Genomic DNA, 24,239 nt, shown 5'->3' on the forward strand with positions numbered 1-24,239 from the left:
GCTCTTTAAAAACACTCTCATTGTATAATACCCATTTACTATGGCTTTTGGAGAGCAACCATCTGCTGTTTCCTAGAAAACATTATGCAAAATTAAGCAATATTCTGTACAAAAATAAATTTGGCAAAATGTATGTTATTGAAATGATGGAAGATTACCCTGGCAAGATAAACTGCATTTCTTATCAGGCTTTCTGCTATTTACCTGGAACAACTGTTTTGAGAACAGACTGTAGTTTTCAAGTAATCACATTTAACCTTCCTAAACACTGGCAAAACAGGGCTTCCTTTTTGACCCGTGGAACTTCTCCAACTTTCCAAGACCTGTAATTCATCTATATTAAACTTTAATGGTTTAGAGTGTATGAACCAACTTTTTTAAACCGCTCTGGGGTGGAAATCAACTAGCATATCTGATTTAATAGTGGTTGCTGATGCTTAACATGCTCCCTAGATAGCAGTGCAAAAGAACATAGTTCATCACATCTACAAATGATAAGTACATCATCCCACTTCTTTCTCAGGACAGAAGTACACATCCTCATCTATTTTTATTCTGCTCTGATTGATAATTACAATTTTTTCATCAGGAATAAACCATTGTAAAGATTTTGCTCCTTCCATATAAGAAGTTTTCATCTTTGCCAGGGATTCTTACTGACACTTCAGTTTTACTATCAATTGCATACATTTCCTGACTATTGATTAGTATTTGCTGTAACCAGCTTTGTCACTCTTTCATTTCTGTGTTATATTTAAATTATTATCTCTGGCCTAATAATGATTTATTTAAAAAAAAAAGCAAAGAAGGATTCTACAAAACAGGGGTTTTGATGCTTAAAATTTAATGCTATTATTTGTCTGCTTGCATGTGCTTTACTACTTGATTTCACCTAATGCATGCCAATCTTTCCTAACCTAGCCCTTCAAAGGTAATTAAAGGCATACATTACTGGTAAGGCAAATGAAATGAAATTATTCTTACAAGTAACTGAGCCACTGCCAGCTTCTATGTTCAACTCAGCCTGTATCTTAACGTAACACTTGGTAATAGAAAATCATTGCCATTAAGCTTTGAAGTTCCAAGTACATTTCAGCAGCAGTTGGGCAAGATTTCACACATGTGACTGATGCCTGTGTGGCAGTCATTGCACTGTGTCACTGTATGTGAAGAAACCCTTGGAATTCAGACACAACATGTATTTACCTGCAGTGAACAATCACTGGGGCATTCTTCTCCTCTGCGCTCTGCATGGCCTCTTCCACTTCCAGTACTAGCTGCAGCAGAGGAGGGGCCTGGTCTGGTGTCTTCTGGTCTGGCCAAGAGGTGTACCAGTAATGTTTCAGGTTTCTGACCTCTTCTCCTTTCTGCAATCCAGTTAAGACAAACACCACAAAAGTTTTACAAGAACTTCTCATAGTAAAATTGATGCTGAAACGTGGCCTTCCCTTTAAGACTAAGATTAAATCAATCTGCTGGAAACAGAAGATGGCTGAGCACACACAGTCCAGGAGATTGCTGCAGAGCACTGATGAGATCTTTTTGACACAGGTGGTGGAGGAGCCAACAAGGAGAGGTGACCTTGCGTTAAGTACATGTTTGGGCACGTGAAGATTGGGAGCAGCCTTGACTGCAGTGACCAAGAGATGGTGGAAGATCCTACATGGAAGGAGCAAGGGCAATAAGTAGGATTACAAGCCTGAACTTTGGAAGACATAACTTTGATTCCTTCAAGGACTAAATTGCAGGAATCCCTTGAGTTAAAGCCCTACAAGACAGGGAATCCAAGACAACTTATTAATATTCAAGCATCACTTCCTCCAAGCTCAATTTCGGTGCATCCCTTTGGGTAAGAAATCATGCAAAGAGGGCAGGAGCCATGCATGGATGAACAAGAAGCTTGTGGCAAAAAAAAAACAACCAAACCACAAGAAGGAAATCTATGGAATATGGAAAATGGACATGGCACTTGGGAGGAATATAGGAATGTTACCAAAGTATGCAGAGATGTAACAAGAAAGGTTAAGGCCCATTTGGAACTAAATATGGCAAGGGATGTCAAGGACAACAAGAAAGGTTTTTTCAGTTGCATCAGTAGCAAAAGGAAGAGCAGGGGAAATGTAGGCCCGCTGCTGAATGAGGTAGGAGCCCCGGTGGTAGAGAATACAGAGAAGGCAGAATTACTGAATGCCTTCTTTGTTTCAGTCTTCATTGCCAATGCTGGCCCTCAGGAATCCCAGACCTTGAAGGCAAGAAATTCTGGAGAAAAAGCCAACTTTCTTTTGGTTGATGAGCACTGGGTTAGAAAGCATTTAGGTAAACCTGAAATGCACAAATCCATGGGCCCCAATGGGATCTACCCATGAGTGCTGAGGGAGCAGGCAGATGTTACTGCTAAGTCACTCTCCATTATCTTGGAAAGATCATGGAGGACAGGAGAGATGCCTGAAGACTGAAGGAAAGCCAATGCCACTCCAGCCTTCAAAAAGATAGCAAGAGGGAGGCCTACACACCAGTCAGCCTCAGTTCCATCCCTAAAACGCAATTCAATAGCTCACCCCTGCATATCACCTCTAAATATGTGGAGGAAAAGAAGATTATCTGAATTATTCAGCATGGATTTTCCAGGGGGAAATCATGCCTGACCAGTTTGAAAGGTTCCTATGACAGTATGGCTTGCTGGGTAGATGATGGGAGAACAGGAATATTGTCTATCTTGACTTCAGCAAGGCTTTTGACCCTGTCTCCCATAACCTCCTCATGAGGTAAGCTCAGGAAGCATAGATTAGATGAGTGGACAGTGAGATGTATTGAGAACTGGCTGAATGGGTTCAAAAACTGTGATCTGCAGCCAAGCCCAGTTGAAGGCCCGTAGCCAGTGGCCTTCCCCTGAGATCAGTACTGGGTTCAGCGCTGTTCAGTTTACTCATCAATGACCTAGATGAAGAGGCAGAGACTACCCTCAGTACTTTTCTTGATGATGACACAAAAGTAGGAGGAGTGGCTGACACACCAGAAAGCTGTGCTGCCATTCCATGAGACCTGGGCAGGCTGGAGAGTTGGACAGAGAGGAAATCTGTGTTGATGAAGTTCAACACAGCAAGTGCAGGTCCTGCATGTGGAGAAGAATAACCCCAGGCACCAGTAGTGTGTGGGCTGACCAGCTGGAAAGCAGCCTTGTGGAGAAGGACCTGGGGGGCAGCAAGCTGTCCACGAGCCAGCAGTGCCCTTGTGGCCAAGGAGGCCAAAGGTATCCCGTGGTGCATTAAGAAAAGCAGAGTTTTCACATTGTGAGTGGTGATCCTGCCTCTCTACTCAGCCCTAGAGAGGGGGCACTCCACTCGCCTGGAGTGCTGGGTTCAGTTGTGGGCTCCCCAGCTCAGGAGAGACAAGGCGCTACTGGAGAGGGTCCAGTGGAGAGCCATGAAGATGATTAGGACACTGGAGGACCTCACTTAGAGGGAGCTGGGCCTGTTTAGCTTGGAGGAGACACAACTGAGAGGGGACCTTAGCAAAATCTGTAAGTATCTGAAGGGAGGGTGTCAAGAGGATGGGTCAAGGCTCTTTATCAGTAGGGCTTAGCTACAGGACAAGGGCAAGGGGCACAAACTGAAGCACAGAAAGTTCCATCTGAATATGAGGAAAATTTTTTTGAGGGTGACAGAGCCCTGAAACAGGTTGCCCAGAAAGTTTGTGGAGTCTTTTTTCTCTGGGATATTCATGACTCACCTGGACACAAGCACATATAACCTGCTTTAGGGGAACTTGCTGTAGCAGGCAGGTTGGACCAGATGATCTCCAGTGGTCCCTTCCAACCCCAAACATTATGTGAATGCTAAATGGAACAGAAATCCAAATAGGAAGCCACACAACACAGAAGTCTGGACTTCAAATATCATGACTGCACTTCAGTAAACTACAAAAAAAAAAAAAAACCACCAAAAAATTCCTCCCCCCACAAAGTATTCTGCTCTTTTAGTGCCAAGAGCTGTGTGCAAAACACTCCAGGCGGTCTGTTCCCTCTTGACAGATTCATTCAGCAAAGCCAGAGCTGTGCTTGTGACATAATTGCTTTCATAATGTATTTGACAGACAGAGAGCCAGGAGCCATATCTCTGTCTCTGATAGCTAGATAAATAGATGAGGGAGAGAGATGGGAGCTTATTTTTCTATCTTTTCTGACAGACAGACTTATATCGGTCTCCTGTCAATTCTACTCTTCTCTTAGACATGGTGAGAAATTCAGAGGCAGTATGGAAGGTGGGAATTGTATCTAGCTGCAGTCCAGGTCTTTTTGAGAGACACAAATTCTGATTCTCTGTCTCAGCATGGTTATGAATATAGCAAATGTGCTGTTTCCTTTTTGGAGTGCCAAGTAGCGCTGTGAGCTTCTGATTTTGTGTGTTCAAAGTGATATCCTTCTGTCTGATTTCTAAAGGTGCAAAATAGTAACATGGTGCCCAGGGAACTGGCCTTACCCTTGCAGCCATTGCACAAGCCAGCTGGCACAGGGCAAAGTAAATGTTTGCAAAAGGTCCAAGAACAAGAGTGTTAGCTTCCACAACCCTCCCTTCAAACCACGGCTGGATGAGTTGAAGAGAGAAAAAAAAGACAAATATAACTCTTTCTGAAGAACAAGGCACAAAAATCTAAAAACAGTTTGTCACGTATACTCCCAAGTCCCTCCCTATGCTTGTCAGTCACTGGATGCTCTGTGGTTGTGCATTTTCCACTCTTCTCTTTGGATGACAGAGCTTTTGCACAGCTTCACAGTGAACTAGATTGGGAAAACAATCACATTAAATCGTTTTCCTTTCTTGGATGGATTAATTTTCAGAAGAATCAATCAGTTTCTCCCTTTGGCTTGGCACACAGTCACAAACACTTGTGAGGGCACATGGGAGATGGCTCAAGGATCAGAACAAGAGAGCTGGACAAAGGGAGGCTCAGCTTCATTGAGATGTTGTTCCATCTTACACTGCGTTTAAAGTACTCACTGAAGCATAGCCACAGGATCCTTAAGGCTGTGTCTAGCTCACTTCAAGAACAGAGACTTACAATCATAGCACAGAGTCTGCCCTTAGGTTATTTATCCTAGGGAGAAAATACTTTGTTTAAAAGAGCATAACTAGTTATCATGAATAACACTCAAACTCACTACAGTTAATCAGATCAACACTGCTCTGAAACACAGTTGCTTTTGAATGTGTGACTATGTGTGAGTCACAGAAGTTATAAACACCCAATTCCAAACTCAGTTGTGAAAAATTATAATAAAAATGCTGTCAATAACACTGAGAGAAAAGTAAAAGTCATCTGAAGAAAAACATGAATCACTACATAAATCATTTAGTTGACAGCAACAGAAAACACACAAAGTTCTAGTGATGAACTCTGGATGCCTTTAGTTTTGTCTGCTGTGTTAAAAGTTTTATGCTTCTGCTTGGAGCACCCTGACTTCTGTGGTTCTGTACACTTCTGCTTTGACTTGAACAAAATATTCTCTATTGATGGTTCCTTGGGACTGAGAAGACTTGGGAACAGCTAGGAGGAAGCAAGATTTAATAGACAGTTTGAAGTCTACAGCACGTATTCTGTAGCTGAAATCATGACTCAGTGGCTAGACACTAGCAGCTTTCTCTGAGAACAGAAGACAAGCCTTGCCTATAGCCTGAGCTTTTTCTAAATTCCTAAAACCTGACAAATCTTGTCCCCTATGAAAAAATGACAGCCCACTCCGTAAAGCATGCAGTAATCATGTATTTCTGAGCACTCGTGTTTAAGGGCAAAGTTAAGTCAATTCATGGCTTTCCCAGTTTTCACTACCAAGTCACTTAATATATGCATGGTTCAGAGCTGCTGCTCAACTATTGCCACTAAATGGCAAGTGTACAGCTCTAGGAAAAGGTAACTTAAATGGAATCTTTATTTCAGCTCTAGAACTCAGCAATTCACATCCTGACATTTGAGGGTGGAGGGAAGAGACATTGACCCACTAGTACTGAAAACAAAACCATTGTCTAACTGAAAAGAAAAACCAGATCAGCTGCAAGCCTGCAACATGCAGATATTCTTCACTTCCCACTTGTCATGGAGTGCAATTTTCTTCTTGCTGCCTTTGCCAAAAGCATGAGTGACAGACTTTCTACACTCTGAATCCAGACATGGGATGTCATATGCTGGCTTTCTGCCCATTAGCATATGGCTGAAGAGACTTGAAACTGGTTGGATAAAAGGAGAGTTTTCCCAGCTTGGAAAGAAATTGTTGTGTTATACTGAGGTCGGGGTAGATGTGGCAGATGAAAGATGTATGAAGTTTATGTAAACAGACTGTTACTACAACATGTAGCTTGATATTCCAGAACTTAGCAATGGAAAGAGCTGTAAAATAGGACTCTGGTACTTTAGATTAAGTAGTATCTAAGTTCTTAAAAAATTAAACCAGTACTGAAACTTTCTATCCACAAGATGATAGAATCGGTTACTGGTATATAAAACTACACTTGCAAAGTAAGAAGCTCTCTGTGAGCTGACATTTCATTCTCAATGATCAATGAACCCGGAGGACAAAGGCACAGAATGAGTCACTGGTTTCTTACCCAGTGAACCCGATACTACTACAACTGGCCTGGTGGCTTTCAGACTGTACACATGCAGCCTAAACCTCTGACTGCTGATTTTCCTGTAACTTTCATGCTGGTGAACTGGGCAAAGCTACAATGACTTCAGTAATGACAAGTGGTATTTGTCCAGCACTACACTGTGCAGAAGCTTTCTACACAACTCCCGTTGAACATCTGCATTTACAGGTTTAGACAGCTAAGCTACTGTAAGTACATTGTAATGATTTACCTTTAGGGTGATGAGCCTTAAACGGTAATCGTCTGCTTGTATGACTCTGTTAACTGTGATTTCTATTCCTTCATAGGTGACCTGTTCCTCTGGCCAATATTCTGTGCATTTCTGTGTGCAATATAAAACAAATCCAGTTAAGCAGGTATCAAGGGAGGCTTGGTTTCTTTCTCCTCTGAAACTGAATATAGCACATGCATAGATGAATGTGAATAAATTTTGTTTCTATAATAAGTACAAGCTTTCACTTACTAAACAGGGACCACATTTCAGTTGATTTTTGCTGCATCCATAATAGCCTGATTGCTTGATTAAAAATCAAGTAATTACTAACCAATGCTTTTAAATACACACATCCTTATTTATCTTTATGCAACTGATGTGCATTTTGAAGGTTCATTAGAGAGGCTGGTGGCAATGTGCTTGTGTTTTAAATTAATCTTTTTCTCGAGATAATAATGATTAGTATAATATACGCTAGTTACCAATATATCTGTGCTTCATATATACTGATGTAGAAACACAAAATACAGCTTTTCTATTTTTTATAATGGCTCAATGCTGTCTGAATATAAAATGATAATTTGCATATGTTTTTGCACAAAATAACATGACTGGGGATGCTTGGGAAATAGATTATGTACCAAAATCCACTTAAAATTGTCAGTGAGAATCTTTCAAATACAAGGAAGTAAAAGGCAGCAGTAGCTGTGAGAGAGATTGGACTACTACATTTGATTTTGCCAAACCAGAAGAACAGTTTCTGTGTTTCCAAGTATCACAACCTGACACTTGGAAACACAGAAACTATAGTCCGTTTGCAGATCTGCTGTGTGGTATGGATAGACAGTATCAGATGAGCCAGTGCAAATTTGTAGGTCCCTCTGATCCTGGAAGGAGGGCTAAAAAAGACTGGTTTGTAATTAGTTTCTCTAAATTAATCAATATGCAAAGGCAGAGGCAGGCATTTCAATATGGTGCACAAATTAGTTCATGGAAAAGGAATGACACGAATCAGGCAGAGGCTGAGAAAAAGGCTCCCTTGTGATAATGCAAGAAGCTATTTCATTATCACAGGGGAGCAGGTATCTGCTATTCAACAAACCTCAGTAAAGATGATGCTTGTAAGATTCCTCTTTTACACAGCTGTACACAATCTTGGAGGAAACAAGTTGAATCATTTTTCTCTCCCCCACCAAACGTAATTCCACTTGAGGAGAAAGACTAACAACAGAAAAGTACCTTGCTAAGTTACTGAGTCAAAATTTTTGTGTGGGAGAATCAGAGTTGTTCCATCTGCACAGTACATCAGTTAATAACCCACTGGGAGTGTGGCCCACTGTGTCTCTGTAAAGTTATTTATGCAGATTGTGTTTTTTCTTCGTCTACTCATAAACTGCAGAATCCACTGCAAAAATTGTCGGGAGTGCTACCAGCTATCAATAGCACAGACACTGCTCTGCTTAAAGGAGTGGAGTAAGATTGCCCACTCATTTCTGGGGGCTGTCTGTCAATTCAGATTAGAAGTGACAGAGGGCTGAGGTGCAGAGCTTTTAATCCTCACATTAGTGAAGCCATTGCACTGAGAAAGAACACAAAGTCTCTCTCACTAGCATCATTGCTGAACAAAACTTTTGGGTTTGAATCTATGTAATTTGAGTCCTGCTATTCGTCTATTAATAGAAGTGTTGCAGATAAATGGAGTGAGTATAGAAGACGTTTGCATGAAAGGACCTTGTATTTATGGCTGATATTGCTGACATCAATACATTTTTGACAAAAAATGTATCAGGAAAGACTCAGCAGCTCTGCTGTGATATACAGGCTGTAGCAAGCTCCAACTCTATAGTGCATCAGCACTGCAGTGCACTGCTTCCCATGACTGATAGGAGGGTTGAAACACTTGGTCAGTGCAGGCAGGAGGCAATCCAGACATAAAGGTTATTTTGCCTTCCTGTTATACAATCTTATGAAAACTATAGTTGAAGAGCATTTCAGATATGTCATTCAGGACCAGCATTTCCTCTGCATCTTCTTTAAACCTCAAAGTCTGCAAAGGATTCTGGTGCACAAACTATGTTACAACATTTTAATGTTGTATGTGCCAGAAAAAGACAACTTTGATTAATAAGCACATTATTGCTTCAGTGCTGCTGCTCAGATACAGGCAGGTGCCTGTATTCAAAACCTGAGTGAAAACAAAGCATTCAGATCAGCAACATACTCTGCATGTTTTGCATTGTTTTCAGCAATCCTTGACAGGACATTTCCAATGAGCCAGCTGTAATAAATGACCATTTTTAACTTGCAAAGCATCATAATTCTGTGTCAGTCTTGTTCATATCTTTTTTTCAATGAAGTTGAAAAAAAATACATGAACATATTTATTTTATATCTATGAAAAGCTAAAGGTTTGTGCACATGCATGATTATGGGCACTAAGCTTCCAGCTAGCAGATAAGATACAACTCTGTCTGTATGCTGGATGTTTGCCCATATTCTTTGTCTTCTTAGCATCTAAAGCTTCTTCTCCAAACAAAAATCTCTAACCTAAATTACTAATCTGTTCTCAAGGACAAGCCTGACTGTACAATGGTGCTGCAGCTTAAGAAACAACATTTGGATATCTCCACCTAGCCTTGCTGCTTAGTGGTGGGGGAGGATGCAGAGCCCAACACATGCCCAGACCACTTTCTCACATCTTACACTGCCAGTAAAGGCAGATGTGAGCTCAGCTACCTGTCTGTGAGCTGAAGCCCAGGCACAAAGTTCTTGCAACTCTGCTATGGGGGAAAGATTTCAGCAGGTAAGTAATGAACAGTTGGAGGGCTGCAGTATTATAAACTGCAAAAAAAAGAAGAATTCACTTTAGGTGGATTAGCACAAACATCACTACAGTTTAATTTATGGTAGGTGGCAAATAGAAAATTTCAGCATCTTTATTTCAGTATTTCATAAGCATTCCCTAGACTCTTTCAGGGGAAGGTCCTCAATATCCAAGTCAGCCCTAGTTGTTGATTATCATACAGAAATCAGGTACTTCCTCAATGAGATGTGCATGTAGACATCAAATCATAATAAATGGAAGATAAAGCAGCAGCAACTCTACTGATTAAAGATATTCAGCCTTAGCAGTTATGGCGTACTATTGCTTTTGATTCCTTCAGAAAGAACTTCAAAGGCTGCCTGCAAATAGAGCTGGGTTAGGAGGGGTTTCACTCAGTTGGGAAAGGAAAATGGCAAAACCAACAGTAGGAGAAATCAGACAGCAAAACAGGACTCACAGTAAACTGAAGCGAAAGAGAAGCCCACATCTTCTCTGAGCCTGAAGAATTTAATGCTGGCTCTGATTGCACAGGCCACTGAGCTAACTTTTGTTTGCTGGCTTAGTGTCTATGCTGAAAATAACTCCTGGAGTACAGATAAAAATATAGACTGGATGTAACAGCATTACCTCATTCATCTCTTCTATATTGGTAATCATGACAATGATGGGAGAACGCTCCTGCCACACCATTCTCCAGAAGTCAGTGACAGTATTAACTATCGGTCCCTGAGTAGCAATATATACCTTTTCCTCTCCTCCATAGCCCTGCCAACAAAAGAACAAGAGATCAGTTTTAACAGGGATGTCCACCATAACCTTGAAGGTTAAAAAACCAGAGCGCTATCCTGGATGAAATGCTGACTGTGTGGCACCAGCTCTCCTTTCCATCTCTTTCCTGCACACGTGTACATGGAGCAAAGACACAGTACAGACTCAAGAAATTCCAGCAAAGAGTGTCCTACAGCCTTGAGGTGACTCTGGCTAGGTCATGAGCCTTATTCAGGCTGATTATCCAGTGCCTTGGTTAGGCCAGCTGACAAGGAATTTTGCATCAGGAACTGTAGCAGTATGTTTCTGCCTGGTCTGAATCTGTACAGGTGCACCTTGAAATTGGGGTTTCAGCTAAGATAAACAGGAGAGAAGAGCAATCAGATCAGCTAGGATGCTTTTAAAAGCCAGTGTGTGTTGCAATTCTGTTTACGTTAACGGTGGCTGATAGAGGCTGGGCAGACACACTGGGCTATGGAGCTCTTACCCTGATGTAGTTAGCATTGATGTAAGAGCTGAGGGGGTCGTCCTGATCAGCTGAGGTAAGGCACACTCTGCTGTGAGGATCTGAAAGGTGTAAGGAGATAAGGAATAATTTATCAGAGGAAGGAGACACAAAAGATTATTTAGTAGAGCAAGACATTTACATGCATTCATGGCCATCACAGCAGATGTGAGTGGCCTTAGAAAACCCCCATGTTAAGACCATTAAAAAAGGGAAAGAATGGTTGGGGTAATTTGCAGCCTTCTGACAATTTCACCCACTCTCTGAAGCCTGCCTTAATTGGTCCTGAGTCAGTGTCTCAGCATGACTCTGGAAAAGCAGTTTTCTGCTACAGGAAATTATTTCTCAATCTGTTAGGTCAACAGACTCATTCTGGCTTCAAAGACATTAGAATATTGTTTGTGAAATGATAGGAAAGAGCTTTTCTACCAAAACATAAACATGCATTTCTTGCACCCAGGCAAGCCAGATGACAATAACTCCTTCCCAGTTTCATCTTGCAATGAACCACACTCCAAGATGTGCTATTAACAAATATAATGGTTATAGAGAAATTAAAGAATATTAACAGTCTCTTGCATTTTAAGTCTCTTCAGTACTTGAGTCTCCTTCATTGAGGCTGTTTATGAAGCATTATTCTTGTTCTAATAAGATGACAAAAGAAAACATTATTCCACTTCAGAAGTTCAGTCCAATTCCTACCGAAGTCAATGACTGTTTCACTGATTTTAATGGGACCTGACACAGGCCCACATTCATCCACTTTTACCAGTGCTACCCAGTTTGTTACCATTGACAAAAAACATCCTCCTGACAGAGGCCTCAGCAAACAGCAACAGTGTATATGACCAAGATAATATTAAAAACAAACCACAGGTGCCTTTTTCATAAAAACTTCAGCTGACTTAGAAAGCAGAATAAGATTTATGCAAAAATTGTGGTTTACTCAATATCATATTAAGGGCAGAGTACACAGTAATTTTTACAGTACTACAAACACAGAGGCAGCATGAAATGCTGTCCTCAAACAGACCAGATTGATGTTTTCTGGGATCTTTGGATTTGAAGTGTAAAGAGAATGTTTAGGTCTCCTTTCTACCCCTCTTTGCTGCCAGCACCAAGCCCTGTGAAGTGGAGGCAGTGGGATAAGAGACCCAGCCCTCTCCTTTCCTCAGCAGTATCAAGCTATCCTGTGGCCACAGTCAGGAACAAAGTTGCCAAAAGTTCTTTCAGAAAAAAAAGCTCAGGTCATAACAAGGCCAGAATAAAGTTGTTAACATTTAGAGAGATGGCTGAGTGAAAGAGTTATCTGAGATGAAGAGGTCAAAGTGACAACAGTGGCTGCTGGCAAATACCCATATGGCTGAGATGAAGAGATACCAAATTCAGAATATACAGATCACTTAGAGATCTGGCACCTTGGGCATCTGAAATCAATATCCACTTTTTCAATCTTCCCATTGCAGCGAAACCAGCAAATTAATACTTGAATGAATCACCCCAACCATTAGCACAGCAATAGTGAAAGGCTGTTAAATTCTTTTACACTTCTGGTCTGAGGTAGAGTACAAAGTCATCAAAATAGTTTCACACATCAGGCTGCAGTTGCTGGAGTTTGTAGACATAAAAATAATCTTTTTGAAACCATTTTCAATCTGGATTCATTGACTGTTAGGTATAGCTGAGGACATTTTTGACTTTACTGCACTTGTATTTGTTAACCTGACATTGAACCTTTTGGATTTTTCGAAAGACTACTGTAGTGATGGTACCAAATTCCAACAACAGCTTAGAGGAAAGAAAAAAGGCATGACATCCAATTGTATCACTTTTCAAAGTATGAGAGAGGGGGAAAATGATGACACTAGTAAAAATTTGTACCAAACTGTTTTCTCTAAACTCCTACTCCTGCCTACAAATAAAACTAGCATAATAGAAAAGAAAAATACTTTTCTGTGTCATCTTAATGCCATCAGGCCAGTTCCCAATATTCTCAGTCTGCATTTGAAAAAACATCAGTCAGGAAAATAATGCTGCTAGAATTTGGTCTTTCAAAATAAATTTAATCAAAGAAATCAGTAACTAATATCTTAATAAACCAAGTTCTTGGGTACAACTTTTAAGCAGCACCAAACGATGCAATTCTAATAACTAATATCCTACATTTCCCTGAGGATCAGCAGCATTTCGGTTCTTCATGCTCTGTACCTCTTGGGAAATTTAATTTATGCTTTGAAGCCATGCTGCTGCTCCATAAACATGGCTTTTGGACAATATATTGTGGTGACAGTACACTTCATGCACTCTGGAAAGGAAAATGCAAAGCCCTCCAGCATGTGGAATAAACCACCCTGCCTCAGTGACTTAAAAAGCAGAAACTTACTTGGGAGAATTGTTTTGTAGCGATTCTTACGCACTAAGCCTGGAATATCATATTCCTTTGGATCAACAAAGTTCATTGGAATTTCCTGTTAAAAGAAAAGAAAAACAAAAAACCCACGAAAAATAAGAGACAGTCAGTAGTATTATTAGATTCACAGGAGGTATAAAAACCCCAAGCCCATTATGTCCTACCTGCGAGGGAGGCAAAGCGATGAAGTCAGCTGGGACATATTGTACAGTACCTCTAGCAACTTACCACCAAAGTGTGATTGATGTTTCCTTTTTCTGTCACTTTCTTTTCTGAAATCCTTCATGTAAAAACGCTCCTAGTGACTAATTCATTGAGTAACACGCATGACATATTCACTCCTAATATTATTAGAACTGAATTGCAAGTGTAGGCACAGAGCGATGCAAGAGGTGGAACGCAAGACTGCTGCTCCAAGAGGATGGACCATCCTTTCTGACTCACATCGCTTCCTCTCTGAGGGTGGAAGGTAATAATCTGCTGGGGACTTGCACCAGCAACAAAGTATGACACACATGATGACAGGCTGGTGTGCTGACCCGACTCCATGGAGCTGCGGGAGCGTCACTGCTTTGCTCATCGTGCTGCCAAGCTCCATGGAAAAGGACAGCAAAGGGGTGTTCAGGGATTGCCTGCACTCCCCATTCCTGATGCAAAGAACACACAAAGATGGAGGGGCTTCCTCAGTGTTCCTGTTCCCCACTGCTCATCCCCTGCAATCAGGGGCTAATGCCAGGTGGGAACGAACAGGAACCTTCCAGCAGCTGGAGTGGAAGGCAGGTGAAGAGAAGGGATGTGTTAACCAGGCTCACAGCAGAGAGATGGTTCACAGGAACCAGGAGGCAGAGCTGGTCATCACAGCTGCTGCACCATCAATTTGAGAGACCACTACAGCACAGACTGGGAACAGGAATCAGGGTTGAGTGAGGCAAGTGAGGGAAAAAACTTAAGATGAGCAGAACTATGGACTAGAGAAACAGAGAATTATTAAGGCTGAAAATGACCTCTAAGATCATTGAGTCCAACCTTTTACCTAGCACCTCCATGTTTACTGCTAAGCCTTGTCCCTAAGTGCCACATCCACATGTTTACAAACACTTTCATGGATGGTGATTCTACCACTTCACCAGGCAGCCTGTTCCAGTACTTCATCCTTTCAGTGAATCATTTTTACCTAATATCCAATCTAAATCTGCCCTGGAACAACTTGAGGTCAGTCCTGGAACCTTAGAAGTCTATCTGAACTCCACCTCTTACAAAGCACTGAGCACACTGCTGGCTTTAACCAGAGGCAAATAAGGACAAAAATGTTTTGTTGAAGTAATTTTCTATCAATTTTGAGAACTGCATAGGAACAAAATCTTCATATTTTTCTCAATTGTTCCTTGGTATTTAGTCAACCCAAACTCTCCCTGAGCCAAGCTCCATGGGCTGTTTTTGGGTCTTAAGTCATTCACTACACAAGCCAATTCTTGGTGAAATCAACAGGACTGCTGTCTGAGTAGAAACTCTAAATCTTGTATGAATTTCAGGATTTAGCCCTGTTAACGTGCTCCTTGACTTTTCTTGCAAAATGAAACAACTGCTTACTTCATCTGGGATCTGGAGTTTGAAAACCAAGTAGGTTAGAGTGAAAACACACTAAGAGCTAGCTGGTGCTAACTGTTCATAAAAAAAGAACTGGTTTACAATTTTTAATTATAGAAATAACATTTTGATTGCACAGCATTTTGTGTTCTTTCAGTTTTCATTAAAGAATGAAAATAGCTTGGGGATGGCTTGGCTGCTGGATGATTCTAGGAGCACCAGGAAACCTAATTCAAAATCTCTCAGACAAACGAAGTCTACATCTAACATTATTTTCTTTGCTTGAAAGCTACAGAATAGCTCAAAGACTGGTGAATCTGTATGTGGACTAATCCAGCAGTCAGTTCAGACACCAAGTGAACATTCCTTCCCTAAAGGAGCAATAGATACTTTAAAAGAATCAGGGCTTTGCCTACACAGAAGCTGCTTTCCTTCATCTTGTACAACACTAAAGGAATTAAGGACCACAGATCCCTTGTGTTCTACTTTAAAACAGAAGCCCAGAGTATCCCCCTGTTCTCATAAAGGGACCCCCCCCCCCCCCCCCAAAACAGCACAAGGAGGGAGGACAGCAAGTGACAATCAGAGTGGTCTTTCCCTTGCAGACACTTAGAGGTCATGAAGAGGACAGGCTGAAAGGGCTGTAATGTTGCAAAACAATCTTCCTCTGCTCTGCTGAGATTTCATGCTTAAGAGAATATTTGACATGGCAGTATTAACTTCAGTAGTTTACAGCTAGTGAATTATTTTTGTGCAGAGAAAAACCCCAGAAATAATAATTTCTATAGCTGCTGCTAAATGACAGAGCCACACTGTGTTTGAGGTAACCAGAGAACATTTAGATTTGGAAAGTAGCTCCACATTAAGTATTCAACAGCAAAAAGGGTGGTTTAGGACTAATTTCATTCCTAGGGCAACTCCAGACCTCTTTCCAGAAGTTATGCTTATAGGAAATGTGGCTTTTCTTCTGAACTCTAAAGATTTTTTTGTTTTTGTTGCTGTTGTTAAAAAGGTAATATACATCAGAAAAAGAAAAAAATCAAAATCCTGTGAAACAAAGACTTGTTGTTGGTTTTGCCAGAATCAATTCTCTAGTTTTTACGTGACAACATTACTGAAAGCTTTCAGACATTGTAATTTAAAGGAATGAAAAATTTGGGAATTGCATGAAATGCTTCACTGACAGAAGCAGAGTTTGTGTGCACTACTTTTAGACTGGCAGAAAATAATACCAAGATCTTCTCTGGAGAGACAACATCCCATATTTATTGATGCTCCTAGAAGAGAGAGGTCAGACACTCACAAAGAACTCTGCCTGGAGTATGAAAGGATCCAGTGCCTTCTTGTGCAGCTCCTCTTCAGTCAGGATGTTCGAGGCAGTCTGGAGGTATTCCCGGGCTGACTGTTCCCGTGGGGACATGACATAGCCAAAGCCTTGCTCAGAGCAGCCTGGGGTGCACATATCCAGTGTGAGTGAAACATTTGAACCTCTCCTGCAAAACAGAGCAGTCAAAGTTTGCTTACAACAGACCCATCACTGCCAGCAATGAAAGATGAACAACTTCAGGAAATCACCAGCTGGTTCTGATGGGGACATTTCGGTCACTACCTGTAAGAAAATGGGTGATGCTTCTTGTGTGGACAAAACCAGAAGATGATTTTGTACACTGAAACATCGCTGGGGTAAGGTCTTGGGATAAACTGCCAGTTCAACTTCAACAGAGACACAAAAAGCCAAGCAATTGCAGTGAATAATTTTTCCATCTGAAAAATGTTCTTTCCACAACTGCACATCATAAGAAGGGTAAAATGAAGGTGCCAATACTTTGACAGTCACATTTTAAACAAATACTCTTAAGTGTAGAATTTTTTTTGTGTAAGTTAGCCACACAACAAACCAAATAAGTAAAAATGCTTATTATGAATAAAGTTTTAAAGCACTTCTGTTAGTCTCACATATGATAGACAAATGTGAGATTCAAAAGCTGTCAGTGAATCTATATTTAAATATCTTTAACATAATAATAAAGCCACACAATATGATGATTACTAGGTAGAAGTTCTATGCATTTACACACTAAACCTATTTTTGATGAATCTCCACTCAAAAAATTTAGTTAGAGGGTATGTGCAGGAGCTATTAAAAACCATGTAGGCACACAGGCATGACCAACTCACAAAGAGGATAGAAGTCATCACTTGGATCACAACCCTTTCCTGGACTCAGGATTTTGTCCAAAAGAGTTTGCAGCCAGCCTCCTACTATGATTCACAGCCATGGGGAAATGCCACCAGTGGCCGACATGGAATCTTTAGTGACACCTTTCAAAGGATTTCACCTCACCCTCCTGTGTGCTACTGAACAGCTACCACATTTCTCCCCCAAAAGAGATGCATTTGACAAAGATTGCTTTTGGTTCTTTCAAGGTAGAGGAGGCTACCTACATTAATAGTTCTTCAGCATGAAGAAATGAGATTATTTCTTCTTCAGCAACATTCAGTGGTGTTTGAATTTAGCTGCTGATCACCCTTTTAAGTGCATTGGTGGTTAAAGAATGAGAGGGAAGTAAGAGAAAAGCAGAATGGATGCCAAAGAGGCACAGGTAGGTAACACAACACCAAATAAAGGAAAAGTGACCAATGTATAATGTAAATGAAGTTTGTCAGGACACAGCTCAAACCTCAAATGATGTCTGTCTTCCCAAGGACATGTGTATGTTGAAAACAAGTTTATATCTTGAGTGTTTGCACTGTACCTAGTTTGAGAACTTCAAGCAATTGCTTTCATTGTCCCACTTCTAGTTACTTGACAGGTTTTTGATTGCAATTCATTACTTTAACCAACTGATTATTCTCCAAGCAATACTCCCCAATTCTCTTGATAGAGTGAGTGTCTTTCATGCAGGCTAGCAGTCACCTGAGGAGAAATGTCACATCTTTAAAGTGACAGAAATGGAATGAAATCAGGGATAGTGAAGAACACAAATGACTCACGTATTTCAAGCCCAATCTTGCCTATAATGAAAAAGCAACAAAGCAGCAGCTTCAGGGACAAGCCCCAGAGGTTACTGTGATCTCATATAAAGGTAGAATAAACAATAAAAATATATAAAATTTTAGGACAATGTTATAACAAACCATAAAGCAATAAAAAAAATTCCAAACCCACAAGAGTGCAAATTGAAAGTCTCTTCTGTAACTCCTTTTTACTGCATCCTGAGGAGCTTCAGAAAATCAGCACTGTATTCTTAAAATCTATGTTCTGTCCTTTGTTTTAAGCTTTACAGATGAGAATTAACTATGGTTAGCATTCCAATTAAGTTTGAAAACTGAGAAATAAAGAAAGGTGATACTTTGCTATGCTGGGCCTCTCAGTAACTTCATTTTTATTCATAACATCCTCACTTTTGCAGAATTTCTTTGCAGGAATTCTATCATCAAGATAGAATTTTTATTCTATTTCACTAAGACAACTGAAAGGACACAAAACAGAAAAAGATTTTCCTTTAATCTTGAAACTGCCCTTTCCCAGCTGTGAACCTCTCTGAGAACCTCCTGACTTGCCTGAGAAACTCCTTTTTTCAAGCTGCCCTTATGGTTCAAGCAGTGGACACCAACTCACCCCAAAGTTTCATTACTGGGTTCATTTGAATAATTCATTTACTTCTGGATTAACTCTATTAATCTGAGAAATACTAAAGACTATCACTTTTTCTGTGTTTTGCTTTTGCAAAAAAAGACTAGCCCTCCAGTACAAGTGACGAGGGGGAAAAAAAAAAATCAATGAGACCCACCTCTTTCAAAGGTAAAAGCTTTTACTTCTCCATAGGAGATTTCATGCAATGCAGTTGCTATCTTGATGAATGGTGAGAGACTGATCAAACACAAATAGATATATTCAATGGGAAGAAATGATGCTTTAGAACAGCACTTGTTGACAGCTGTCCAGAAACTGTGTGCTGTTTAACTAACATGCTTGTATTTATGACTGGAATGAAAACAGGACAGGAAATGAAGCAGGTGCTTGACTTCACAACCACATATGAAAGTGATGTTCACAAAGGCAATAAAGCTTCCTACCAGGCACAGAACGCCTAAACCCCCAAAATCTGGGAGCAGACTTTTCCCTGTTAGTCACAGGTACCCTACCTTTCTTGCAAGCCCACGGATTTAACTGTCAGAGTAGCTGGGTCTGTCTCCGCTTTAATGTCCATGACGCAGTCAAAGACTGGAGTCTCTGGCACGGGGTCCAGATCTAGGAAGTCATCTTCATTTTTATCCTCTGTCCACTCTGAGTACGTGAAGGAGGGCTGCCGGCTCACAGACTGCCGTCTGTCCTCTTGCAGCGGAAAGGGGGGGTCCGGTGGGGCTCTGAGGAGGTGCCAAACCTGGAGGAAACAAACGTTTAAACAAGGTTCTGCTTGTAGCCAGCCCTTCCACATAGCCTAGGGCATGGGTCTTTGGGGCAGCATTCCAGCTGTCTGTATTAGAATTGGAGAGTACTGAAGAGAACAGGAATGTTCCATGCAGGAGTGGCTTTGTGGTGTGTGTTGCAAGGATTCACAACTACCCATTCAAACCTGCTTTCAGCCACAGAGGTTTCCACAGAGCTAGCCAGGCTTAACTCAGGGATACAGTGGAAGTGGAATGTGCTTGTGACCATCATATGCAAGCCAATCTGATACCACTGTCTTTTTGTTCAGTTTCTTATCCTTCCCAGGCTTGTTTACAAAACAAAAATCCGCCATAGTAGTCTACTAATTATACCTCTCCTGATTTAATGGCTTTCCATATGAAATTTACATATAGCTGTCTTAAGTTAATATAGCTGAGCTGAACATCTTTAATAACCAGGCACTGTACCCCAAATTTAATGCATAAACCCATCATTTTTTGAAGAGGTCTCAATTTTGCTGTACCTGATCCTCGGGCTCAAAATGCCCATATCAGTTTTTGGCCCAGGCACAGACTGTGTTATAATTTAATTATCTGATTTGAATATGGTATGAACATTAAATAATGAATCCTGTGAAGTTTTAAGACACAACTGCAATATGAAAGTTTATATTACAAATTAACAAAAGGGTTGAAATTGCACCAATCTAAAAAATTTCCTCATCGTATCAGTTTGCACAGATGCTGGGATAAGACTAGATGATTTTGAAATCACATCAGTAGACTTCAAATCCCCCACACAGATTTCAGTAAAAAATTTCAAGCCCACCTCTGAATTCTAGGATCTGGAACCTTAGGCCAACTTCATCCATCTAGCATAGAACTTGGAGTAGTAACACTCAGGCTAATGCCCATACAAACTATACTGAATTGTCATGCATCCTTTTGAGACTAAGAACAAGTCTTACTCTCACAAGTAAAAGCCTCTTCTGTCCTTTTCTTACATGGCTTTTAAATGACCAGTTAAATTTTTAAAAGTGCCACTAAAAAGGTCACATTTATCTTCCTAGGCTAGTAAAGCACATTAGGATGTCATACAGGACAGTATCAATTTCAATATTGGGAAAGAAGGGCTTGGTTATAAAGGCACTCTCAAAGGAAGATTCCTTCAAGGTCTCTTCTAGGCAGTACATGGCTTAAAATCAATTTTAAGTAGAGAGGAGAGAGAGATCACTCAGCTGAGACAAAGGGGAAAATAAAGAAAACAGTCATCATGCAACAATCTCTTGTCCACCAGGCTGGGATTGTAGAAACCCTGCCTGGTCCAAGCACCATTTTCAATGTTCTGCCAATTACTATGTTATTCCCTATTCTGCAAATACTGATAAAAGCAGATGTTTTCAAATTTGCAAATTGCAAAGCAGCATGACCTCAGACATCTGAGAGGAAGGTGACAGGTAGGCAGGAAGGGACAAGGCTCATTTGCTCTCTCTAAACAGTCTCTCCTTCCTAATGTCCATGTTAGAGAGAACATACTGGGCAAGATGGACCGTAGATCAGAACTCACAGGACACTTCTTATACTCTGTGGCTCAGCAATTTATCCAGAGAGCAGGGTGACACAGAGTGATATTTGTGCCTCTACTCTAGTTAGGAAATTCTTAGCACAGACCACAGGAATACAAACCAGCGCAAACTCACCAACATGGAAAACGTTAGAAAATGTTTTTCTTTACGTAAATTTTAATCAACACAAAAATGGGCCAAGTCTACTTTAATCTATAGTGGTATTCATGTTAACTTGCAAGGAACTCACATACAAAACTGACCAAAGAGAGATCAGAATTTTTGGCCATGAAGAGCTTTCACTTAACTTTATCTTCTGTGCTAAGGATGGGTCAGCAATAAATGTTTTCATCCACGAAGAAATAGCTGAATATGCAAAAAATCACACCCCTGATATTCAGATTTTCAGCCCAGAATGTTTTGCTGCAAATTTATCTGGAACATACAGTTCTTGACAATTCTTATATGTCTTTTGTTTTTTAATATTTGCAATTACAGAATTACCAAAAGTTTATTTTTGAGGACAAAATTAATCTGGATAAGGTACAGCAGCATCAAAACCCCAGAAAATTGCATAAACCTGACTAAGTTCCTTGCCTACATCAATGATCACAAGAATGGAGGCGTTAACTATAATTGCTTTGCCTTGTGAAGGGTTTTTGGAAAGTCCATTTTCCTGACACACTAAACAGAAGATTTTGCCACTGTGCTGCCTCTGAGTGAATTTAACTGTGGCACATAATGTGACATTACTTTCTAGCAGGGAGTGTGGCCAGCAAATCAAAGGAAGCACTCCCCTCTCCTTGGCACTGAGGGAGCTACACCTTGAGTATTGTCTACAGATTTAGTTCCCCCAGTTTAAGACAGATATGGAAAAACTGGAGTGGTCCCAACAGAGGTTTCAAAGGAGGTCAAGGGTGTAGGAAAAAGGTGGAGGGAACTGGGCTTGTTCAGCCTGGCAAAGAGGAGGCTGGGGTGATCTAACAGTGACCTGCAACTACTTGAAGGGCAGCTCCAGAGATGCAGCCAGACATTTCTTGGTAGTATCAGCTGATATCACAAGGAACGACGGCCACAAACCTGCAGAAATTCAGCCCAGACATTTACATTTGTGAAATTCAGATGAGACACGAGGAAACATCTCTTCCCCAAAAGTGCTACATGTTTGTGTCACAGGCACACAGAGAGATGATAAACCTTCCTTCCCTGAAGGTTTTCAAAACCTGAGTGGAAAATTTCATGGCTGACTTTACCAAGTGTTGGCAACAGCCCAGCTCCAAGCAGGATGTTAGACTAGCAATCTTGCCCACCTACAGTCCCATGATTCTGGGATGTATTTCATTATGCTGTTCATCACTCAAACAGCATGTGTACAGCACAGCTTCAACTTCCTGAGCTACCTGAGGTGCACCTCTGGAAGGACAGGAGGTGATGCTCTGCCTGCATGTTCAGTAGCTGCACTCCCACTCTAAAAGACAGAACAGAGGGCTTTCAAAAGCCACATTCAGTTACAGCTCCCTGACAAGCCCGAGCTCTCCATAGCTCTCCCATCTAGCACACAACTTTGTGCCAGTTACACAATCCACGGAGAAACACAACACGCTGCTGCTCCCCAACAGCTGAGAGCTAACTAGATTAATTGTAGTCATGCCACTTAAGAACAGAGGCACTCTGGAGCAGCTCCTTCTGCCATTGAAATCAATGGATGATGGTCCTGTTAATGGACACATCCTTTCTACTTCAGAGGAAATAGTTTTCCCATCTGCGGATGGAAAAACTAAAAACTATTTTTGTATACAATTCTACTTCAGTGCAATCCCCAATACACCAAGAAATTGAGTAAGGCTAATTCCTCCACATACAGCAAGCAGATAATTATACAGAAACAGCCCAAAAACTGACTGCTTTACAATCAACTTGGGCACAACACTAACAACTTTTGTTAAAAAGGACATCTTATAAAAAACTCCCTGAAAAAGGGCATGCATACAGTTTGTGCTCTATCATAACTTACCAGAGATCCTACAAAGAGCAGTCCTAGAGAAGCCAAAGACAGCAGGATGTATGATACCACAACACTTCCAACTGTGGTCAGGCTCTGTGGAATAACAGAATAGACAATGATTCATGAAGTATTTAGGGGCACAGTACAGTATCTGCATGCATGTTCTTGGCCAAGTGTGTGCTTTCCCATGAAGATTTACTGATATCATACTCATCTGTGGAAAAGCTGCCATCAGCAGCAAAAACAAATGCCAGGCTTTGGAGCAGACTGAAACTGAAACCATCTCTAAGCCCCAGCATCTCAGAAGGTCTAAACCCCAGATTTCAATGTAAAGGCAAACAGGAGTTCTGCTTCCTACACTTCCCCTTTGCCAAAGCTGAGATCTGAATCCACAACTCAGTTTTGAAGACTGGACCAACACTTCATTGCTACAGTCAGTGTGATTTTTAAACTGTGGTAAAGGGCTTTAACAAAGTTTAGTACTGTTCCTGGGTTTGGGGATCCTTAAATAGAATCCAGCCACAGAGGAGTTTTCTGTGCTTTCTACATATTCAGTGAAACACCATCAGGTTAATTCACACCACTGGCAGTGGAAATAATTCTGATGTCTTAGTCATTTTATAGTAGTCTATAGTTCAGCCTGCTCTCTGTAGTAGGTGCAAAATTCAGTTCTAATAGGCTTCAGTGAGCAAGGAATTTCACTCTGTTTTTCTCCTACTAGTACAACATAATGAGAAATTTGGAGTTAAGAGCTTCCATTTGCTTATTTTACCATGAGAAGATTTCTTTGACTATACTGTTTTCAAGTGTAAATCTGCACAATAAATAGTGCTATGATAAACAGTCCTCAAACATATGCATGAACATCTGTACAGAGTCATACTTGGGGTGTTCTTGTGGTGCATTCTAGGAATCACTTTCCTCTGTGAAGGACAATTATTGCAAGTCAAAATTATACAAATCAGTGTTTTTCTGTAAGGAACAACAATTTGTTAATGATTGAGCCACTGCAAATAAGACACAGGCAACAGTCTGTGAAGAGCTCTGTGCATAATAAAGCCAACTGCAAAAGAAAAAGTGCTTCTTTCAAAAAACTCCAAAAGAGCAGGTGACATGCAGCTTATAAACACTGAGAAAACAGAAAACAGTCTCCACTGTACTTCAATCACAAGAGGCACTGAATCAGATTTTCTATTAGCACTGCAAAGCCTCTGCCTCAAAGATTATGTACAATGGATCTAAGCATTCTGATAGCAAATATATTTCATCAGATTTTTGAAAGTAGCTGTTCACCACTTAATTAAGGTTCTGTCCACACTAGAAAA

The 24,239-nt window shown here is 40.8% G+C and overlaps 1 protein-coding gene across 6 annotated transcripts in view; it reads right to left on the reverse strand.

Annotated features, from left to right (window-relative positions):
- Positions 1–24,239, reverse strand: part of PTPN5 (protein tyrosine phosphatase non-receptor type 5) — a 77,427-nt gene that overhangs the window by 7,077 nt on the left and 46,111 nt on the right. For all 6 annotated transcript variants that reach the window (XM_036383951.2, XM_036383947.2, XM_036383953.2 and 3 more), the window contains exons 5-12: positions 22,924–23,007; positions 19,099–19,337; positions 16,253–16,442; positions 13,336–13,420; positions 10,935–11,014; positions 10,307–10,444; positions 6,853–6,963; positions 1,207–1,367 (exon numbers count right to left, since the gene is read on the reverse strand). In XM_036383951.2, coding sequence (XP_036239844.1) covers positions 1,207–1,367; positions 6,853–6,963; positions 10,307–10,444; positions 10,935–11,014; positions 13,336–13,420; positions 16,253–16,442; positions 19,099–19,337; positions 22,924–23,007 — 1,088 coding nt within the window. The remainder of the gene's footprint in view (positions 1–1,206; positions 1,368–6,852; positions 6,964–10,306; positions 10,445–10,934; positions 11,015–13,335; positions 13,421–16,252; positions 16,443–19,098; positions 19,338–22,923; positions 23,008–24,239) is intronic.

This window comes from Molothrus ater, chromosome 6 (assembly GCF_012460135.2).
Source record: "Molothrus ater isolate BHLD 08-10-18 breed brown headed cowbird chromosome 6, BPBGC_Mater_1.1, whole genome shotgun sequence".
In the NCBI taxonomy this organism is placed as follows: domain Eukaryota; kingdom Metazoa; phylum Chordata; class Aves; order Passeriformes; family Icteridae; genus Molothrus; species Molothrus ater.